This window comes from Pseudopodoces humilis, chromosome 9 (assembly GCF_049639895.1).
Source record: "Pseudopodoces humilis isolate 2021_Gansu_Grassland_sample_001 chromosome 9, ASM4963989v1, whole genome shotgun sequence".
Lineage (NCBI taxonomy): Eukaryota > Metazoa > Chordata > Aves > Passeriformes > Paridae > Pseudopodoces > Pseudopodoces humilis.
In genome coordinates, this window is record NC_142208.1 from 7,344,130 (window position 1) to 7,367,632 (window position 23,503).

Here is a 23,503-nt window from a genome sequence, read left to right on the forward strand (position 1 = left end):
GAAATGTCTGATAGTGGAAATCAGTGGCAGAAAGAACAAAGTTCTTGATTTTTTTAAAACAAGTGACTCTGTTCCATTTTCTTGTTTTTCTTTAGTCAATCTCTCTTTCTTCATTCCTATTGATGTATTTGCTTTTAATTTTCATAGCATTCAAGCAGCAAGGTGTAAAAGATATATCTATTCTTTGTGTGCAGCTCTTGTTTAATTCACGCATTGAGGCTTTTGGTTTGTTTCCCATCTGTCGTTGTGTTCCCAGTGCAGCAGTTCCAAATGGATCATGTTCTTACCATACATATGTGTTTTCCAAACAGCCCTCCTAGGCCATTGTCTTGCTCAAAATACTGCATTGTTTCAGCTGGCAGCATAATAGTGTGAGTTAACAGGGCAGGAACTTGTTGTGTCCCACTGCACAGCAAGGTACAGATGAGAAATTGTACACCCTGTGGGGAGCCTAGGCGCTGGAACTAAAGAGATAAATTGTTATGTATGGGATCATTTTTAAGGCCAAATCTGTGGTGGGTTTCTCTAGTCACTAACTTGCAATATAACAAAGACCAAATCAACAGTTAGGAATTCAGGTAATACGATTGATTCCTTGCATATTGCAGACTATATTCTACACCCATGTTGTTGCCAGGGGAGCTGAGAGACTCATTTATACATAAACAGTCCTGCTCTGCATCCTTGTGTCTAAACTGGAGAGAGATTTGATGGATGGACAACTCTGTGGCTAAGGAATTGGCTGGATGAGGCACTCAGAGTTGTGTTCAAAGACTCTCTGCCCAAGTGGAGAACAGTAATTTGTGCCATTCCTCAGGGATTGGTGTTGGAAATGTTGCCATTTCACATCTTTGTTGGCAATGTGGGATGACATTAGGATCAGTGCACCCTTAGCAGGTTTGCTGGTGACACCCAGCTGTGAGGTGTGGTTGACATGCTGGAGGGAAGGGATGCCAGGGCTGCCACCCAGAGGGACCTGGACAGGCTTGAGAGGTGGGATCATGTGAAGCTCATGTCCTTCACCAAGGCCAAGTGCAAGGTCCTGCATCAAGATCAGGGCAATCCCAAGCATAAATACAAGCTAGGTGGAGAATGGATTTGGAACAGCCTTGAGGAGAAGGACTTGAGGTGGTTGGTGAAAGAGAAGCTCCACGTGACCTGGCAAGTGCACTTGCAGCCCAGAAATACAGAAATATCAACTGTGTCCTGGGCTTCATCCAAAGCACCAGGGCAGCTCTTGCTGGACCCCACCTGGAATGCTGCATCCAGCTCTGGGTTCCCAATGTGAGAAGGACATGGAGCTGTTGGAGCAAATCCAGAAGAAGCCACAAAGATGATCAGAGGGCTGGAGCACCTCTCCTGTGAAAACAGGCTGAGGGAGTTGGCTTTGTTCATCCTGGAGAAGGTTCCAGGGAGACCTGAATGGGACTAATAGGAAAGTTTGAGTTTTTACAAGGGCATGTAGTGACAGAGCAAGCGAAATGGATTTTAAACTGAAAGAGGGTAGGTTTAGATTCAATATTAGGAAGAAATTCTTCACTATGAGGGTGGTGAGGAACTGGAATGAGTTCCCAGCAAAGATGTGGATGCTTCATCCCTGAAAGTGTTCAAGGCCAGGCTGGATGTTTGTTGCTTTGAGCAACCTGGTCTAGTGGAAGGTGTCCCTGCCCATGGCAGCAGAGTTGGAACAAGATGATCTTTAAGGTCCCTTACAACCTAGGCCATTCTATGATACTGTGATGACAGAGTCTTTTTCAAACCCAGCACTGAAAGGGAACTCACAAATCAGATAAGAGGTGGCTTGCAAGGTTTGTGATGAATTACAGGCTTTGCGGTGATAACCACTGTTCCTGTGTCTCTTCCCTGACTTTCATATTTGTAAAGACAACTCAGTAATGCCCATCCCCACAATTCCTCAGTGTTAGTGTTAGGTATTTATATGCAATGCATCCACTTACACCAGTCGAAACAAATCTGTTCAAGATGGTAAGGCACTCTGACAAATCTCAGAGCCAGGGAGCTGATTTCCAAGTGGGAGAGAGGCACAAATTTAGCAAACAAATCCAAGCTCTCCCTCGCTTGGCTGTGTTCATGTAGTCAGCCAAAACTCTTCAGTGAGACAGACTTGTTGAATGGCTTCCCAATGAGCTACAACCCTCAAGGTTTCTCTCACAAGAGAAATTGAAGACTTGGAAAGTAGAGGCTCAGAGCTTGGGGACAAATGTCAGGAAACTATTTCCTTGTGTTTTATGTCTTGCTGTGCCCACTAAATAAGTATTTACATATTTAAATTGTGTAATTTCTCTTCCCTGCTGAGGAGAGTTTGGTTTGGAGTCAAAGTGGTTGAGAAGAGATATTTTTTATTCTTTTTCCTAGACCACTCTGGCAAATCTGCCCAAATGAGGTTAAGTGTTCGGAAACTGCTACACCGCAAAAAAGAAATTGTGTTTTCTTGAAAGATGTGAACATGATTTGTGGGGAAGAGAAATGAGGGCTTGCCTTCATATGCAGCAGTTTGTAGGAGAGCATCTCTCAACGTGCACTGAGCATATGCTGTGCTTTTATTTTTAAAGAGATTGCAAATCTTATAAATGTGAAACCTGAGACTGGGAGAACTGGGTCTTTCCTCCTCTCACCGTCTCCAGCTGTGAGCTGGCTCCCTGTGCAGCTGGGAGTCCCAGCCCTGTGCCTATGGACTTGGGCCTGGTAGGGAGCAGGGCTCAGCTGTGGTAAAGCTCAACTCCAATTGCCTTCAGGAGGCCTGGAAGGAATCCCCTCCTCTGCAGGACATGCTCATCCTCTCAGCATCCCTCTGGGCAGCTGCAGGATCTTTAATCTGGTGCAGGGAACTGGAGCCCTGCTGCGCCTGCCACAACCCTGCCATGAGCCCTATCACTACAGCCCTTCCTAAAGCTGCTGCTGCTGTCCCAGAGGAGAAGGGACAGCAAGCCATGGAAGGTGATACAACGAGGAGAGAGACTGTGAGCAGTGAAGGACAAAAAGAATGCAATTCCTAAACCTGATCAGGTGTGGAGAGTTTAGATATTTTCAAAAAACAATTATTCTTGAGGTTTTAATTTTTTTTTAATTGGCCTTCAGTAGATAACAAACTTTCAGGTGTAAACCAGGACACTGTTTTAAACCCATTTAATGGAGATGCCTGCCTCAGTAAGAATAAGCATCATGTTAATCAATCCCTGGAAGATTAGAGAGACATCCTAACAGAACATGAATGCACATTGCCTGATCCCTGAGTAGGCGCTAAGATACAACAGTTTAAGAGCATTTAAGACAGGTCAGAACATCACCATGCATGAAAATCTGTTATTGGTCATTTTGAGAGGGTTTGATTTATTATATTGTTTTAAGCTCAGTTTTCAGAGTTTCTTTGGCTCTGTAAAATTTCACAGGTTCATAAAAGTTTCATTGGTTTGGTATTGGCTTTTCTCCATACTTTGTGAAACCAAAACTTTGGCTACAGCTTGAAACATCCTCCTGTTCCCTGTACCTCTTCTGCCATCAAGGCAGCTCTGGACAGGCTGTGACGAAGGAGTGGCAAAAACCTCAGGTATCTTTAGCAAAACCAAATGACAAATGCTCATCTGGATCCCAGCCTATGATTAAATTTTGTCTGGAACTTTTCCCAAGCCACATGATGCCTTCCCTCCTGCTGCCAGAGAGCCTGTATATCTCACTGGCCTCTAAAAAGAGCACCTACCCTGTGCTCCTGCAGTTCCCAGCTGTAGGAGACATGCTGGGGGACCGGGAAAACTTGGGATGAGAAAGGCGATCAGAGGCAAGAAAAAGATTCTTGGGGAGAAAAAAGAGTAAAAACCAGTAGAATTTTCTATCCCAGAAAATAAAACCAAACAAATTGCATGAGGGATAGGCTAGAACACATAACCAGTGACAAAGTGAGCAGCAATGCTTGCTGCTCTAGAGAAGTCTAAAAACAGGGGGCATCAGTGAAACCAGCAAGAGGCAGATCCACCTTGAAAGGGTTGCTCCTCCTGCGGGAGGCAGTTGACTTTTATGATTCCTTGCAGAGGTCCTTGGTGTGGGGAGCATAAAAAATTTGTGTGAGTTCAAAGTGTAACTGGAAGAATTTAAAAAGGAAAAAAAACCACCACGCCTGTTCATGACTGTAAAAACCTCTTTCAGGTATAGAAAATATGTGCTCAAGTCAGTGCCAGCTAGAAAAATGTTCTGGAGTACTTCTGCTGGTCCATGTTCCCATACTCTCCTGTGAAATGTGGCTGCTTTCGGAGACTAGAACCGATGGGCCCTTGCTTTGACCTACTGCCGCCGTTTTTCCCTGGACTTTGAGCTGTTTCCTCTACTTGCAAAAGCTTTGTTTACCCACTGTTAGCAAGGACATTACCTTTCTTCAACATGTAGCCTATTAGGAAGGGAAGGATGGCAAAGGCAGCAAAGCAGTGCAGTATCTTTCAGTGTTTTCTCATCCGTGCCTTATTGTTGGGCATTTCTCTGTTGTTCGTGTTCAGAGATGAGTTTTATCTTCACTCTTCCATGGGACCCTCTCCAGGAATTCCGTGTGCTGTGAGCAAATACTGTGCTCACAGTTACCTGAAGCGCTGAGGATTAGGCTGCAGCACCTAATTAAACAGAGTGGGATTGCTGAAACGTGCACCACCCATTTTGCTCCAGCCTCCCACTATCACAAAACAATGTCTGGAATTCTTTGAAATTACCACTCCTAGATGCACTTTTTCTTTTGATGAGGGCATTTCATCAGCGTAATCCTGCCCCGGCTGCTTTAGCTGCAGAGCAGGGTAACATCTAAGGTATTTTACAGCTCGATTTTATGGGGCTTTTAAAAATCATTCTCCTTGCCTTTGACAAACGATGCTCTTTTAAAAAATGCCTCCTCTGTTCCTTATAGTGGCGTAGCGCTTTTCTTCAGGTATAGTAAGGGCAGAAGTCTCCAAATTTAGTGGTCCAGTTGGTAGCTGCTGAAAGTTGCCCATATCTCTCGCCCTGCCAGGGCCGCTTCTTCGCCTCGCAGGTTCGGTCCGTGGTCAGCAGCCCCGCAGAGCAGGGGCGGGGAGGGAGGGGGGCTGTGCTGAGGATGGGCTCCCGGGGCAGCGGGGTGGGCGCGGGGGAGGCGCCGGCCCCGGCCGGGAAGGGCGGGCGGAGGCAGCGCCTTCCCCGCAGCCCCGCGCTCCCTGCTCAGCCCCGGCATCAAGTTACAGAAAAACTACACCCTCGCAGCACCCCTATTTACATACAAATAACTAGAGTGCCTGCATTTATGTCACCATTCAAGAGGCTTGCCAAGGGAGGCTGTAATCCAATCAGCAGAAGCTTTAAAGGGATGTCTGCAGAGTGATTAAAAAGGGATTTTTCTTTTTTTTTAAACTTACTATTTTTCGTTTTGTTTCATATTTGCAAAGAACTTTAATCTGAGTTGAGAGGACAAAGATGCACATGTCCTAAAATACATACGAAGAGATCAAGATGTTAAGAAGATCTCAGTTGTTGTGTGGAAAGCGAATATGACCCACAGGGATTAGTTTGCTTGTGCTGGTTTGGAGATTAAGTCTAAATCACTGCTTAAGGACTAATAGGACTAATAGGAATTCTTGGAAACACCAGGGAAAAAAAAATCTTATAGACCAGGCTGGTGAAAATGGCTTTCCAAAACAGTAAGACTTTTTAAAGTTTCACTTGATGTATGATGTTTCTGTTTCGGGTTTTTGAATGCTTTCTGGTGTATTGTGAACATTTTAGCTTTTTAACTGCTGTTTAAAATACTGGTTGTTGCTGGGCTGGAGAAAGTTGGTCTGTTTGTTTGCCGTTTGCAAAGCAGTAGCTGAAGGGGTATTTTTAGACTTGATTGTTAGTTTATAACCAGTGCTCGCCTGTGGTTTCCTGAGTTTAGTAAATGGAAACTAGTCTAAACTCCTTTAATGAGAGCGGGAAACGTGACTCTGGGCTTGGGAGTCTCTTACCTTCGGGAACGCGCTGTTGTTAGACTTCTCAGTTGTGCAATTTAAACTTAACACACCTAAAACGCGTTCACAACAAAGGAGGAGAATGAATATCGACAAGCCATGAGTTTACAAGGAGCGCTCTCTGCTCTGTGCTGTTGAGGGAACGGGACGGGGGTGGGGAGGAGGCGAAATCCAGCAACCGCAAAAGGCATATTTTGGACTTGCTCTGTCAATGCAGGAATGTAGGTTTGCATGATGTAATGGCATGCAAATGCTCCCCGCCGGGCAGCTGCTCCGTTAACCCTTTGTGGCGCCTGCCCGCCTCTCCCAACATCTAACTTCCCCTCCTGTTGGGGATTTTTGGATAAAACAGCTAAAGATCTCTTTCCGTGCGGATGGTCGCGTCCCACGTGTCCCGGCGGTGCCCGGGGTCCCGCCCCGCTCCGGGGACTCGGCGGGCCCGGCTTTGTTCCTCCGAGGGATGTTCATCCGGGGATGGGGCTGCACCGCCCTCGGCCCCGCTGCCGCAGGCAGAACAGCTTCGGGAAGCGCTTACCTTCCGAAATCAACCTGGCAGTGGGGAGCGGTTCATTTAAAATAAAATAAAAAAAACCACCCGACTTACGTTCAGACTTCCAAAAGGTATTGAGAAATATCCAAGGTAGAAGGCGGGCCTCTTCCTTCCCTCTGCCTCCTTTCTAGCTTGCTGCACTTTTCAGGACTGGTGAGCAAACAGGCTGTCTCTCAGCCAGGGCTTAGTTTGGTTTTGTCGATTGGTTTGTTGTTTTGTTGGGTTTTTTTCCCCTCACGTGGAATGATCAAACTTTGTCAGCTCGTTTTTTTTTTCCATAAGGAAAGTGAGTGCAATGATGCAAAGTACAGAAGAACTCAATAGCTTGCTGAAACTATTGGGCAAAAGTCATCCCTCATATAACTTTATTGGGTTTACGTCAAGGTGGAATTTTGCTTCTTTCGGTTGTCCCCCAATAAAATTATTTTCTCAGGCACATTCAGAGGGTGGATAATTAACACACAGCACGGAAAGAGCCTTAGGGAAAGTGGGGGTGACTGGATTGATTCCTTATTGGTGAGCAGAGAAGGGCGTTATGACTTAGTAAGCACACAAACATCTGCCATGCGTGTAGCTCTGATTTCAGCCCGGCTTTTGTATTGGCAGGTGAGGATGCAATGACAGGTGATACAGACAAATACCTCGGACCCCAGGATCTGAAAGAGCTGGGAGATGATTCTCTGCCTGCTGAAGGATACATGGGCTTCAGCCTGGGAGCCCGGTCTGCCAGGTACTGTATTTGCTGTTTCTCATGTTTGTGTGTCACCACAGGTACAAGTATTTACAAACCAAGCGTGCTATTCCACAAGGCACTGCAGTCTGTTTTGAAGTGGAGGGGGTGTACTTCCTTTGAAGCATATGTTCACTGCAGTTTTATTTCATATTCTTTATTCATGTTGGCTTCTTATGGCAATGATACAGAAAACTTAACTATTCACTTTTTCTGGTCTCTGTTCATGCTCTGAACATCTCCGAGGAACCTCTTTGCTAGTGGTCTGCAGCTGGTCTAGAAACTGATCTAGAGCAGCTAGCAAAGCCAAGTTTATTTCGACTACTACTGGTCAGACTGATACAGTAGAGGGCTCCCTAATGGGTGTGTTTTGCTGAAGAATGTAAATGCCAGAAAAACTGAATGACAAATCATTTTGCTATTTGGTGCTTTTATTTCTTTAAAGGTGCTAGTGAGTAATCCAATTGAGAAAGACAACATTAAAAAAAAAAACTCCCCCCCAGAAAAAAAAAAGAAAAAAGTTTCCCCTAAATTTGTTGCAGGACTTATTTTGACAGGGAATGGATTATGTGTTATGAAAAACAGGCCAAAGTTTCTGTGAACCTGATAAAATGCTGTAAAATTAATATGTCATCTGACTAATGTTGATTTCAATGCAGGTATTTCCAGATCAACATTTTAGATTTTATTTTTGAATGTTGTTAAAGCCTTCAGTGTGTGTTGCTCAAAGCAGTTAAAGCTGTGTGAGCAGAGATTACTTCCATAGCTGTGGATTTGCAGTGTAGTTACTGACAGTTGAATTGTATTGAAGCTAATAATTAAACCTCATAAGCTGGAGCCCTGAGGGCTTTTTCCTATGCTGTAGTTTAAAGATCTGTTTTAAAAAGTGAGTTCATTGTCTAACAGCAAATGACAACTCCCATAAGGTAAAGTTTAGATGTCTACCCTTCAGTCTTGTTTGTTACAGCTGTATTAGAAATGCAGGCATGCAGTGGAAATTTGCTCTTTAGTAGACTCCAGCCATGTTGTGCTTGATTTACAATTTTTAGGGAAGTTAATAAGTATTTATGAGATAATAAATTCATGAGAAATGCCAAGATGCTTTAAATAGTCCACTAGCCAGAAAATCAGCAAATTAGATCTGAAGGGAGCATCTCCTGTCATAGTAAACTGAATTAACAAAGTTGACATGCTGCTTTCAAATCTGGTGTGAGCAGGGTGATCACACAGTCCTGTCACTGTGATCAGGGCTGGATCAGGGCAGTGGTGTTGCAGAGGGAGCATGCTCTGTGTGCAGAGCCGAGCACTGATTTACCTTTCACTCCTAACAGCTCTCTTCCTGCAAAGAGAAGTGCAGGTGGGAGAGCAGATTCCACAATCACGATCTGTTAGGGAGATCTGAGGTTCAACCCCATGTTATCTTTTCTTTGAGAGAAATCTAATATTCCCATGCTTCTGGTTTTAGCAGTGCCATTACTATTTGTTGCTGCGTAGCTCATTTTTTTTGCATTGCCCATGTTATGCTCAGAGGAGACAAATACTGTGTTTTTTTCTGTGAAGTATTTAATTTAGCAAAAAATATTCTGTGGATATATCTTACTGCTGATTCTGAGTGTAACATTAAGAAATGAACACATTAAATATATAAGCCATCCAGCCATAACATCTTGCTTTTCCTGTCTGATTCTTTGCTTTCTATTTCTCCTGTTTCTTTTCCAATGTAAATTGCTTTAGTCCAAAAGTCAGGTAAGAAGGCATGGCATCGTGTTACATCTCTTTCATCTTTCTGCTGCTGCCATTGCTTATCTTCATTTTATTCAGCTTTGGAAAGTGACATGCTTTTATTTTGGGGAGCAGGGGGTGGGTTCAGCCCTAGAGAATATCCCTCTGTTATAACAAATATAGCTTTAATTCTTTATCCCCTTTATCATGTAAAAGTCTGCTTAACATATGTGTACAGTGTGTAGTTGAGATCCCAGTTCTGCTTCCAGCACAAGAAGGAACGTGTGCTAAGGGATTAGAGAAATTCAATTAGCAACTACTAAATGCATGAAACATATTGTAGAGTTTTGAGTGTGAAAAGTGTTGCTAGTTCAAAAGTGTAATATGTTGATGGATGTTGCTTTGTATTAATTCACATTTTTACTACTTTATTTTTTGTCACGTAGCAAGCATGTCTAGGCCTGCAGCATGTTTTTAGCACATACCATAATGTACCTTCCAGGGTTAAATGTAAAGCACTCCTGTGTTGGTTTAATTGCAACACGTTAAGAGTGATCATAGTTATTTCTAAATAGTTTAACATGCACAAAATAATTCCCAAAACATCAGACTCTGTACTTAGTTGTCAATTAGCAAATTTATTTTTCCTTTAATTTCAAACTTATGATCCTTTCCTTTCTAACTATTGGGATAACTATGGTGTTTGTAGCAATGTCAGAAGTGGTTCAGCCACAAAGAGAATGACAACACATAAAACTTGCTCTTAGTTAAACCAGCTTCAGCAACCTGAGCTGTGTGGGCAGGCACTGTGACCTACCCGCAGCTCCCCTGAGACCTGCCCTGGTGGGTCGCCTTCAGGATTAGGGCATGGAGATATTTATCAAAGTTCATCTAAATACCTGAATACACTTTTCTAGATTTATTCTAAAGCCACAACATTACTGCCAAAGCAGTAAGCATCTGTTGAGATTTTGCTTATGCATATTGTAGGGAAGGGAATATTTAACTATAATCAAATACTTTTTTTCCATTTTCCTCCTTGTATTTATTTCACAGATTATGTATATTTTGCCATTTTATGCTATCCCTGGAAGTTGCATGTATTAATTTTTTTATTTTTATTTTCTGTTCATCTCATTGTCACCTGCACTTTCTATGATAAATGGTAAATACAACAGCCTCCGCTCCTTCAGTTCGGATAGGTCCTACACGCTGAACAGGAGCTCCTATGCCCGGGACAGCATGATGATTGAAGAGCTGCTGGTCCCAGCAAAGGATCAGGTATGTGCTGTGTCTCTGCCATTGGGTAGCTGTGCTTCATGTTTGCAGGGCACTGCAGTGTGGAGGCCTCAGCTGTGCCTCCAGAGACTATGGCTGCTCTCTTAGCTGGTGAAAAGGGGCAAGAAAAGAGCTGTGAACAAGAGACTTGGGGGGGGGGTTTTACTATTTTTTGGATTTGATCCTGCAAGAGGCATGTGGCGGGGTCCCAAAGAAAGAGTCTTTAAGGTACCAGTTATGTCTCTGAGTGTGGGGTTGGTTATTGGCTGAGGTCAGTGGGTGCTCCGTGAGCCTCCTGTTACGTGTGTCTTTAGAGTGCTTTGATAAGCTAGGAGCAATGAGTTTTACACTAAGCAACCTTTGTACTGCGTAGACTGGGAATTACTTTGCTTGTTCTGTCCACATGGAAGGACTCCCACTGCTGTCCTTGTTTTTTCACTCTTGGGAAGAATTTGGCCTTTTAAAGATTAAGCTACTATAGACTCTTCAGTTTATATATCTTCCAAACACTTGTGCAGTGACTAATGCAACAAAAGCAGCATCTTTTGACCTGATTATAGAGTGGGAAAGTCTTTCCAAAAGCTGGGGAAGATTGAGTACTGTATGTTTTGTTTGTGAGTGCCTCACCATTTTACTTGGTAGAGTTGCTTCAGATTTCCAAATCTAACTGAATTACTCAAGAGTTTCTTGATACACGGAAGTCAAAGATCTGTGAGGAAGCTGGATAAAAATTCACATTAAAAATCCTTACTTGGAAAGGACTGTGGAGTGGAGCTGTTGTTTATATCCTGGAAGAGCATAAGGTGGATTGTAATGAAACAGAGGTTTTCTGCTGCTGTTTTCACAGAGCTTTCCTACACTGGGGAGTTATTGATCTCAGAGGATATTTTCATGGGGAAAAGGGTCCACGGAGCAGGACTTGTACATTTTAAACTTTGATTGTATTAGTCTGTAAATTCTAGTGTGGTATAAGCTGTCCAATTTTACTACGGCTTTTACCCACAGTTCTGGTAGCATTATAGGAATGGCAGAAATTTGATTCTGTTTAGCAACAGAATGTTTATTATTGGATTGTTTCTTCTAAGTGAAATTCTGTAAACCTCAAATAACCTTAATTTGCAACAGCCATCTAAGGAGAGTTTTTAAAGCTTGCATAGCAGTGATTTTGTGGTTTTGTTTGGTTTGAAGTAATACAACAAAATCTGCAACTACTGGCAGTAGGGACAAAAAATTCTATGTCAGGGCTGAGTACCTAAAGCTGCTTTGACGCCTTCTAATACTAAGACTTCATTAAGCGTTCTTGATACAATGGAAATTTCAGAAGAGAGGAAGACTCTTCATTCTGAGTATATATTGCATCCTTTTATGATTCTGGCTATGTTTGTGACCCCCATTAAAGTAGATGGTGGACGGATTTAGCAGCCAGGATGCATCTTATCACATTGCAAGATTTAAAACCAGCTTTATGCTTAACAACTCTCAAAGAATGTGGTGGTGGGAAAAAATGTCAGTCCAGTCCTGAGAGGTTAGTAAAGCCATGATTCTATGCAAAACAAACAAGAAAGCAAGAAACTATTTTCATGAGAAAGGGAGACCAGCTAAAACTTTCTGCCATGGCTTCTCTAAACTGCCATGGCTTCTCTAAACCTCCATGTCCTGACAAAAATCTATCTATCTATCCTCTGGAATTCCTGTGGTTTTCTGCCCAGCCCAGCCCTAGCTTTTGGCTGAAGCAGGAGAGGTGCATATGGGAGATGGAAAAAATCCATACCCCTTTTTCTCATCTCTCTATACATTAAATGGGCTCTAAAATAATCTCTGCTATGGCAGTAGAAAGCAGGAGGGGAAAAAGCACCAATTTGTGTTCCACCAATGAGATTCACGGGAACAAAGATCTTTGTGGTTTGAAATCAATATTCTAAAAGTCTGTCTCGGATCTGAGAGGAGTTAAGGCTATTTTGGGAATCACACTACTTTGATACAGAGTGATCCATTGCCTGTCTGTAAATGCCATTTCCTCTCCTTTTGTACAGCTCAGACCTGTCTGGAGCTCATTGCAAGAGCAAAGTAAATTATTTGGAATTAATTTTATCACAAACATCAGTATGTAAAAGAGTAAGGAGCATTTGCCAGCCTCTTGGTCTGGTTAAGACAGATGAGCCCATGGCCACCTCTCCCCAGGATCCCTGGTAGACTTGGGAGTCTGGAAGGAGTCAAATGAAGAAGATTTGAAACCATTCTTTACTAAACCTCACTGCCAGCATAACACATGGAGTGTTAGAGAAGAGTTTCTAATAATTCTTTAGAAGTCATGATATTCTCCATTGTTTGTATTTGGTGGCTTATTGCTGACCCTGTTCACAGGGAAGTCTGAATCCAGGCCACACTGTACCTCATAACCTGGCTGGAGCAAAGTTAAATTTTCTGTGTCCTGACATGTTACCTTGGATGCAGCTACTCAGACTAAATCCAAGTGAATTCTCCATGGAATAATTTACATCAACCTCTGAATTTATTCAGCCAAAGGCAGGATGACTTGGGCTGTCCATTAAATAGCAGCTTGCTGAATCACTTCAGTCTGGATAAATTCATCTGGGAGGAAGCATAAATTTTTCTGTTTGCTGAACTCTGATATTACACAGCCTGGATATTCAGTTATGCAACCAGCAGGATCCTTGCCAGCAGAACCCTCAGTATTTTTATACTCACATTTGCATCTAAGGCTGCCACACCCTTTAGCAATGCATTTTTAACCTACCTCAGTCCAGGGAGGGAACACTGGGACCTGACCAAATACAGAATGGATCCTGTGATTTGATGTCACTCACAATGTACTATCTTCTGGACTGCTTATATTCTAACTTACACAGGAAGATTTTTTTTTATTTTTTTTTTTTATTACTTTTTTTTGCCTGCATGGAAAATCCAGCACCTCAGCAGCCTGCAAAAATGAGATTCACAGATGTGTGCTGTGTGTAAGATGAGTGTGTCCAGCTATCAGTTTTTCCTACTCTGTTTCTCAACCAAAATTATTAGCTGCAGACTTTTGGCTTTTGTTTGCTCTAAATATGTCCAGAAGATCTGTTTGATTGCACTTGGTCAGAAAGGAATGCTTTAAAAAAACCCAGTCACCTGGTGTGCAGACCATGTCTCAGGACAAGGAACTGGACTGAGGAACCCAACCTATGTGTGTAGGCAAACCTAGAGCACAGCCATGGTGCAGGAGCACCTCTGTCTTGCACAGATTATTTTGAAGTGATGGTATTTCCTTGGAATTTATATGGCTCTGTGTTTAGTTTTCTATATCCCACTGCTAAGGGAACATAAGCATTTTTAATCTGTTACAGGAAACCTGACCCCACATTTATTTGTTGATATGTGTCCTGGTGCATGCCTGGGTCTCCATGCAGTGATGCTGTACACTGTAGCAAGCCTTTTGAGGACAAACACCAAATTGTGTTGTTATTTTTGGCCAATTTCTTTTGTTTCTTTGCTTTGTCCTATTTTTGATGATAAAGTTTATCACTGAGCAAAATAATAAATCTGTTTTTGTTTATCAAAATTTTCACAATGCCTGAGATAGCGTGTCTGAATCTTACACTGTTTGGTATCTAAAGTAAGAATGGGCTCAGTGTGAGCTCTTACAAATCACTTGGAATAGCAGAAATCCACAGTGTTGGCTTTCCTGCTTAAACCACTGGCTCTCCAGGAAATGTTGGAGAATCCCTAGTATCTTATTGGAAAGACTAAGAAAACTGTCTTCATTAAACTAAATTACAACACATATTTCAAATGGCACTAATTAAGTCCACTTCGGTTGCTTAATTGTCACTGTTTTGACAGCATTCATTTTCTTTTATGTCTGATGGTGTATTTTGCTGTTTAGCATATGCAAGTTTGCCCTCTATTGTTGTCTGTGCTTGAACCATCAGGGCTCAAGTACATCTGCTACAACACAAAGTTTAATAGAACATCCCTAATACAAGTGTTGAGCTAGGGAAAGGAGGGAGGCATCGAGCAGAAGTGACAGAGCAAAGCTGCACGCTGCAGGGATTTCTGTCGATGGGCAGTAAATTAGTGTCAATACTTTTTGGAAGGAAACCTGGGATCCTCATTTCTAATGAAAGAAATGCCTACAGAGTGCAGTTTTTTAGAAACCCCAGAGCGATGGGAGTGTTGCACGTTCCAGCCAGCAATGCAACAACTGTCTGCCTGCTTATCTTGTGAAAGTTTCTCAAGAGAAGTCTTTTTGTGTGTTTATGACTGAATTTGCCAGATTTACTTCTAATGCTGATATTTATATCCAAAATAATTAATTTGCACTACCAGTATGTGTCAGCATATAAAAAAACTCAGGTGGAAATAAGAAGGTTTTAGAAGCATGTGCTTGGCTCTGGTTTGACTTGAACCCTCTGAATTTGATTTGAAAACAGCCCATGAGATTTCGATCCAAACAGGCTGCTCTCTCTAGCTGCATTTGCCTCTAAGCAGCAAACAACCTACTTACAGGAAACACTGAGATTTTTAACACCATCCCGGGTGAGAATTGTGTATGTTGCTTCTTGACTTATCTGTATTGATGTAACTTATTATGGTGCTTCTTAAATTGGGGAGACAATTTCATGTCACCCTGAAAATAGGTAAAAACAGTATTTAAAGTTTAGTTGGTTTAATTTCCTAAAACAAGAGAAACAAAGGAAAACAAATATTTTTTTTCTGGAATAGCTTTGCTGCCTAGTAAGAGGATTTATAGTGTGAGGGATGTTGTAGGGCACAGGATGTGTGAATGTCTATGTGCATGGACAGCAGGAGAAAGAAATCACACCTCAGTGTCTGTCCGAGGGGGGAGTTAATTATAGCCTCACAGGGTTAAAGCTATTTCTGTCCAGATGAGTAGGGGCAGTGGCACTCCACAAAACAGTGCCCATGTTGGTTGTGTATAAAGACAAACCAAACCCCTCCTGCATTCACAGCCTCAGTGAAGCTCACAAGGAAGTTATTCACAGGTTCTGCTTGAATAAGGATCTATCTAATGGCATCCTCTGAGGGGTGGTATTACACTGCCTGTCTATATGGTGTATGACTGCAGTACAAATGGTAATATTTTTTTTCAATCCTTTTAACCTGGCTCGTAAAAGTAAGTAAAGATTGGTAGAGATATTCTTGAAACTGAAGTAAGTGCAAAAAGCAGGCAAAAAGAATGTTTGAAGAGACAAGAGTTTGTTGTGTATTTCATGTTTCTGTTACAGGATTTCCAGTAATTTAACCCTGGAGGTATCAGCACTGTTAAATGCCAGTTAAAAGACCAGATCTAAACTTAATATAATTATATCAACAAGCTTGTATTTAAGACAAGTGTTTCTAATGTTAATTTTAAATTTCAATTTATCTGTTTTGTTTTGAAGCACCTGACGTTTCAAAGGGAGTTTGATTCTGATTCTCTCAGACACTATAGCTGGGCTGCAGACACCTTGGACAATGTTAACCTTGTTTCGAGTCCCATCCATTCTGGGTAGGTCACTTAACAGATTTCCTTTATCTTTAGATGTGGAACTGTATTAGCTGCAGAATACAGCCTGCTGTAATGGCTGATAACATGTCTGTTCCTGCTCCACTTGAAGCCAGTGGCAAAATTCACACTGAATTCAAGGAGGGTGCTTAATAACAAGAGTCAGTTTAAATTCTTGCATATCAAACCAAAAACTTGCTTCTGCACTTAATTTTCTGAATGCTTAAGCTCTGTAATCCTGCAGGCTTCTCATTAAGAGTCCTGTTTTGCTTTTTCTGTTGCTTATGCTTTAAGTGTCATAAATTATTTTGTTTGCATTGTGTTATATTTTCTGTAATATGAAATCAGATAGAATGTTAAGCTTTCTGTTCTTTCATAGAGGAAAAAAATAGGGGGGCTTTAATTCGGTCTCTTTATTTACACCTTCAAGCTCCTGCCTAGTCTCCAATATCTGTAGTTTGATTTTAGTGGTGCTGTTTGTTTACTTATGAGTCTTCACTATAATTTAGGTGCTTCTTAAGAGTGCCACACAGACTTGATTTAAATGCAGTAGTAGTGATGTCTGAATGCATATTGTAAAAATTTGCAAATGAATGTGTAAGTAATCTTTGCATATTATTAGATTGTCTAGTGTAAATATTTGTTGTTTAGTTTTTGAGATCAGGACATAAAATCTCATATCAGTTTTAATTTACTTCCCCATTTTGTGACTAATTACATTCTTATAATAAAAATGAGCGTGACACATCACAAATATTTAATTTCTAATACATCAAGCCCCACAAATCTAAAGCTACAGTCCCACAATGCACATCTGCACCTGCATCTGCTGAACAGATCTATACAACAGTGGATTTTTAGGTCCCAAGCTGATAAAACACTGCACATTGTCAGTGCTAGCATTAAAATGTCAAGAATTGCAGTATGAAAAGCTGAAGGCTGTTGGTTATCATGGAATGGTGCATTGTCAAAGGACCCGAAAGAGCTGGTAGCTCAACCCTTTCCTTTACTGTAGGATAAAATGTAGCCAAGCCATTCCTGATGTACGTTGAATGTCCTAATAATCGCTAAAAATAAGAGATTCTATAGGCTCCCAGCTTCAGGAGTGCACTATCTTCTTGTGCTATTTCTTCCCCAAATGGTCTGCTTAAAATTTCATTGCTGCAGACTAAGCCTATTTCATACTCATAGTGGAAATCCATTGCCATATCCGTAGTTGACTTGGAGGACAGTATGTTGCTGCTCTCTTAACAGACAATCCTGGCTTTTAGACTAAAATGTCCCAGACATTCCTAGGTGATCCTTTCCCCATTTCAGCACATTCCTGCTGCTCTGCCCCAGCTCTCTCTTCTTTGATGAGAGCTTCTTTGTGAACCAGGATCACCACTTTGGTCTGGCACATAGCACACTTAAGCAGTCCCACAATGAGAGTTAACCTTTTGGTAATTTCAGTTTCTACTGGTAAATGTTTGTGACCTGCTAGAATTTCTTGGCTCTCTTTTGAAATCCTGAAGTTTGGTTAATTTTTACTGGTGTTGTGTTTAAGTGTTTGGCTTCTCCCCTCTGTTTGCATTTGTCTCTATGGTATTTCAGTTTGTTGGTTCCAGCCCCTTTTTCCATTTTTTAGCAAGAGAGCTTTTAATTCTGATCCTATTTTCCAAAGACTTTTCAGACCTTTTCCCTATGTTGAAATCATGAAGACATTTAGCCTAGTACCTGTGCCAGAACATCACAGTGAAATATGCCCTTGAAGTTCCCTTTCAGTGTAGCAGGAAAGCATTGATGGTATGTATCTCTTTTGAGGTAACTTAAGTGATCCTGCACTTACCTTATGTGTACTGTACCTCCATTGCTTGCTGAGGTACCAAGGCAGTACCTCCACACATCAAAGAAGGAATTCAAATTCATTTGGCATGAATTGCTCTTATCACTTATATTTTTGGTTTGTTTTTATTTTGAGACTGGTGGCAGGCAAAGTATAATATCTTGATTAATTACCTTGATCCTTTAGGCCTTTATAGAATGATTATTAAATAATTTATTCCTGAATATTTCCTGGTAATTTGGGTTATACGTTGATTGGTCTAAAATTTTCTGGTTTCTTTTCATCCTGATAGAAGATAGGTCTGGTGTTTTCATCCTGTCGGTCCTCTGGGACAATACTTACCTGCCCTTAGGTCTGCAGCATATTCACTCTTGGTTCCAGCCCTCCAAAACATATATTCTGTGGACATCATCACATAAGATCTGCTCCCTTGGTACATGGACCCTCTTGAATGCAGAGGTGGTCTAAGCTGCTGCCCAGGGGAGAGCAAACTGTGGGGCTGCATAGCAGGGAGAGGACAGATATCCTCCAAACAGGTATAGCTCTCCAAATGAACATAAACCAAAATATTCCCCAAACATGTAGGCTTTTCTGACTCATTATATTTCTTATTTGACATAGGAAGTCCATCAGAAATGATGCTCCGAGGATTCAGTTCCTGTGTCAGGAAAAAAAGCCCCAAATCTCACTCATTTATTTACTCTCCAATTGTGGCCCCATATTATAATATGATCCTGTTTGATTTTCCTGGTTATCTTCACCTAGAGGCTATCAATAGATGTTCCCTTCTAATCTTCCAGTACCTCAGCACATCTGATATGCAGAGGATCATGACTTTCCACATCTCTTCTGCCAGTCTTTTCCTAAACAGCAAATCCTTTTCTGCGTGTTTGGGGTGCTTCATCCCTGTCTTTGTCCCCAGTTCTGTCTATGGCCAGAGGCAGGGGCTGCTAGCCCTCGTGGTGTGGTGGCCCTGTGGCCAGGCTCTGACCCCACTGCTCTTTGCCATCTCCATCTTCACAGGGCTCCCCGATATGCTGTGCCAGGAGCACCGCTGCTGCCTCAGGTCACTCTTTTCTCCATTTGCCCGCTGTCAGAAGAAAGCATCAGTTTGTTCTTATTTCTTAACCCAGGCAGAACGGGAATTCTGGGAGTAGGATGTGGAGATCCGGCAATGTGTCTGTGAAAGGAGAAGAAAGTAGAAATTGTTGGCAGTGATTTCAACTCTTCTGGTTTTTCCTTTTTTCAAGCCAAGATAATGTTTTATGTTTTTCTTCTTGAGTTCAGATAAGTTGTTTTTCCAGCATATATTTTGAACAGAGTCCATTGTAAGCAGTACATTGAAATGCATTGTGAGTCATGAGGCCCCTGGAAGGGTAGAGACCCTCACCAAAATGACCTTCAGCTGTCAGATGTGAGCTTACTCCTGTAGTTTTTTTTTCCTGTAGTAAAATGTGGGCGTTCTTTCTTTGTGTTGCTTTTAACTCCTCCATTTTCTTGGCTGAAAGAAGGAAAAGGCAGTGCCACACTGCCTTCCAATATTGAAAAACTCAGAAGTACTAGATCCAGTCTTGCAAAGTAGAATAAATCAGATTCATTACAGTTTACAGTATTTTAAATTATATTAAGTATATGTAGTTTAAATTATATTAACTGTATATAGTTTACTCCAACCTGCTCTATTCACAGAACTCATTTTTGACAGCACTGCAATGGATGGCATGGACTGATACACCTTTCAAGCATCCTGCCACACATATGTTTATACATTATGCTTTGGAAGATAAACTGCTTTAGAAAAGTGCAAGAACTGGCTTTTCATGGCACACAGGAGCATGTTTTTGGAATTCAATGAAGTTGTGCTGCAATAAATTCTCTGCTGACCAAATAATCACCAAATGCTTTTCTCCTTGTGCTTCTCCATTTTCCAGAGAACTTACAGAGTTGTGCTAATTAAATGAACCCTCCCTTTCAGATTTTTTTTCATGTGTATCATATTTTATATGACATATGTCATGATACGTGAATCAAAAGCCAAATAATTTCTGAAGCTGGCCTTTAAACATGTTGCTTTTGTTATTTTTCTGATTGTTACCTTTTCTTTGCACTTATTGATATTTTCTGTTGCTTGCCTCTAATTATCTTACATTAATTTTCCCATTTGCTTTCTAAATTATTTTGCAGCTATTCCTCTCCACTCCCCCAGTATGATTCAAGGTGATAACACTGTGCTTTCTGTGAATCCTCATTTTATTTTGCTTTTTTAAACTTCTTTTCCCACAGAGTGTGTGTAGATGTTTGTAGTGCATCCAACCACATCCTCATCCCTTCCATGTTTTGAAGTAGAAATGCTCATTAGCCTTTAGTGCTGTGTTTTAGAGGTCATACTGTAGTTTCCATCATTAGTGCTACATTAATTTAGGTAAGCATCAGCTACTAATGTTTTTAGATAGAAAGTGCATGAAATACTGTTTGGAATTGTTGTTATTGTTTTAAACGGTAAGTTACTAATCGGAAAATTAAACAAGGAAATAATTCATTAATAAGCTGCTGACAATGACTGTCTTTCTCTGGGAACAATGTGCACAAAGGCTGGTTTGCTGCAGATTTTGTCTGCACTGGAGGCTGCAGCATGGTACAGACACCACAGCTGGGAGGGGCTGGTTCCTGCACTGAGGCAGAGGCTCGTGTCAAAGGTTATTTACCCTTGCTGTGAGCAGTGTGCAGTAGCAGTACTAAACTCCTGGTTGCTAAGGCTGGACTAACCTTAAAATCTATATACAGCCTAAACATCCCTGGTAACTCAAGGACTGATTTTTGTAGGTACTTAGTTTTGACTTTTTGACTTCTACTGATTTTTTTTTTTTATTTTTATTTTTTAGTTATGAATTTAAGACAGATTTAGCTGCCTAGAGATTTTTGGCAATGCACTCTTACATACTTTTCAACATTTAAATAGTTTGGATACAGAAGGCAGCATCTTATTTGAGTGTAAGTTGTTGTCATTTTTGCACTAGATGAAAGCCTTCTTTTCATTATTAATTCTGAGGTGGCTTAACACTCTGTTATACATGAAAGGCAGCTCTTCAAAACATTGCTTTGTGCTGAGCCATCAGGCCAAGCCCAGCCCTGCCAAGCTCCCCAGGAGGCTCCTCTATGGTGCACTGACCAGCTGGGCCTCTCTGGAGCTGCTGCAGCTTCAGCTGTGGGGATGCTCCAGCCAGGCATCCCTCCACCCTACGAACTACAAAATCTGAAATGGCCCCAGCTCCTCTGCAGACAGGAACCATGCACGTATTTAAAAGGCCAGCTAAGTGTCCATAAATACTAAGATTAAAATCACTTATAGAGTATATAATTTAAAGATCAAGCATACTGGTTTTGACACAGTCTAATATTTATGGAAAGTGTTTGGTTAGCCAAGATCCTGTCCTGCTGAAACAATTCCTCCTGTGAGGAGCTGGGATACCCTAGTGGCAACATTTGGATTTGTTGGAGCATAGAGTGCATTTATCTAGGAGAGAAACGTGGAATGTGGATACAGTTTTTCTGTATGAAAACTACTGTGAAATGTCATGCCTCAGTATTATAAAGTGTCTGGCTCATGAGAAATTATAAATTTGGGCTAGGGTCATCTCAGAAAGATCTTTACTGATGGATTTTAATTTGAGGAAAGGCAATGTAGCAACTTCTTGATCTGGAATTCAGCTGGACAGCATTTCTGTCGTACTTGCTATATTTATAGCTTGTGTCCCTATTCACTTCTCTCCTCCAGACCACTAAATGCCAAATGTTGATTTCTCTTCTGCTTTTGTGCAGATTTTCCCCACCCATGTTGGCCAGACTTCTGAATACAGCTTACTTGCAGGCCTGGCCAGAGCCTGTCAGCTGCTGCTATCCTGCTGCTCTCAAAGCAAATGGAACTGTGTTGCTCAAATTCCCAGTCATACCTCAGAGCACTTGGGGCCTTTTTTTCAAGAACCATCAAAATCCCCTGGATTATTGGTTTACACCCTTAGTCCACTTTACTGTCAGGAGCCAGGAAATTGAATGGATTCACCTGTTAGTCATGTGAAGGTTTAGTTCTTAAAAGCTGTAAGTTTTGGCAACAGCCTTGAAAATAGTGAAGCCACGTGACAGATGTGTCAGCTATGTCAGTATCTATCATACAGAAGGAGCAAACAAAATTTGTACTGGCTTCAAGACTGGGCTGATAACTTCTGTCCATCTTGATACCAGCCTGTTATTGCATCTTCTACCTGAAGCTATTCTAATATTAATTGTTAATTTTAATCATTCCCTTGCTAATGTAAAGGATTATATTAAAAAATATACATAATTTACAAATATAATTTCTTACTCCCTTATTAGAAAATGGAAAATTATGCATTGCAATGACACTAGCAAGTGCGATTTTTCTTTAATGTCTCTTTTTTTGCTAATGAATCTAATCTTCAAAGAGAAGTAATGGCATGATTTCCTCCAGGGAGCCAACAGCCTAAAGGAAGTTATGTACTTGGTAGTCATCACTTATCTTCCCCATCAGTGGAAGCCCTTAGTAGCCTGGACTGTCACCCATGGTGCTGGCACTTGCTCTGACAGCCATCAGGAGTATTTGCAAATGAAACAGTGGGGAGATTTTAAAGACTGAGGTTCCAAAAGTAATAAGCACTTTTGATTCTCCTTTTTCTACATTGTCTGGTTGCTTTATGCATGTGAGGCTAATTACTCTCATTTGTGGACAGTAGAGCTAACAGCAACAAAGGGATGTTTTAAAATTCTAACAAACCACTACTAGTACACTACTTGTGTAGTGTATTACTTGACACTACTTTTAATCCAAATTGCTCAGTAGAATGTGTCATTTCACCATTAAGTTGCTAGAGCTTTAGCAATTCCTGCTTTTGATAACCAGTTGTTAATATATGCAAGTCCAAATTCTAAAAGGATCTTCATGTTCTTTTTAGTTTAGATGACTGGGATGGCTTTTCTAATGTTTTAAAGTCTGTGTCTGCTGCCTTTTTGCTGATCTTCTGCTTGTTTTGTGATGATTTTCATTGATGTGTTTTCTTTTTTGTGCAGTTTCCTGGTTAGTTTTATGGTGGATGCACGTGGGGGTTCAATGAGGGGCAGTCGGCACCATGGCATGAGGATAATCATCCCACCGCGGAAGTGCACGGCACCCACCCGCATCACCTGCCGCCTGGTAAAGAGGCACAAACTGGCCAGCCCACCACCCATGGTTGAAGGAGAAGGATTGGCAAGTCGACTTGTAGAAATGGGGCCAGCAGGGGCACAGTTTTTAGGGTGAGTTGTTCTGTGAGTTTGTTTATGCTCATGTCACACCTTTCATTCCCTTTATCCTGTGGATCTAGGTAGCTAAACATTGACTCTACTTCATCTGAGCCTGTAACACAGGCTACTTAAAAAATTAAAAAGCGCTAACCTGCCATTCTTTCTGGAAAGAACCCTTGCATTTTAAGAAGAGTTTTGCCTCTTTGATAACTGCAGGATGGAGCTGAAGGTAAGGAAAGCCATGGAAAGGCCAGGTCCCATCCCCATCTACTCATACAACCCTGCATTGGAAGTCAGGAGGAGTCACACACTGAAAACCCAGAGCAGGTTTTGACCCTCTTGCTTGTAGAGTATTTAGAGAAACAGAGCTATCACAAAGAATTGTCCTAGAGAGACCCACAGGGACCCAGATACTGAGCTCTGTTCCCAACATGCGCAAGACTCCCTCTGGAGTTGCTGGGAGCTGCCTGTCTCTGTCTTGTGGAGCAAAACCACTTGGACTGACAGCAGAGCACCTACCATAGAGTGGTGCCATGAGTAGTACCAGTGGTAGGAACTGACTACTTTTAAAGCTTAAAATAGGGAAAACAATCCACTATGATGTGGCCTTTTTTCTCCT

At 41.6% G+C, this 23,503-nt stretch overlaps 1 protein-coding gene across 22 annotated transcripts in view; it reads left to right on the top strand.

The window, feature by feature from the left end:
• The window catches only part of ANK3 (ankyrin 3), a 354,155-nt gene that overhangs the window by 274,558 nt on the left and 56,094 nt on the right, over nucleotides 1–23,503 (top strand). For 13 of the 22 annotated variants that reach the window (XM_088060035.1, XM_088060039.1, XM_088060034.1 and 10 more), the window contains 5 exons: nucleotides 7,132–7,255; nucleotides 10,156–10,258; nucleotides 15,661–15,767; nucleotides 19,774–19,806; nucleotides 22,672–22,896. In XM_088060035.1, coding sequence (XP_087916161.1) covers nucleotides 7,132–7,255; nucleotides 10,156–10,258; nucleotides 15,661–15,767; nucleotides 19,774–19,806; nucleotides 22,672–22,896 — 592 coding nt within the window. The remainder of the gene's footprint in view (nucleotides 1–7,131; nucleotides 7,256–10,155; nucleotides 10,259–15,660; nucleotides 15,768–19,773; nucleotides 19,807–22,671; nucleotides 22,897–23,503) is intronic. The other 9 variants (XM_088060040.1, XM_088060041.1, XM_088060053.1 and 6 more) reach the window with 3 other exon arrangements.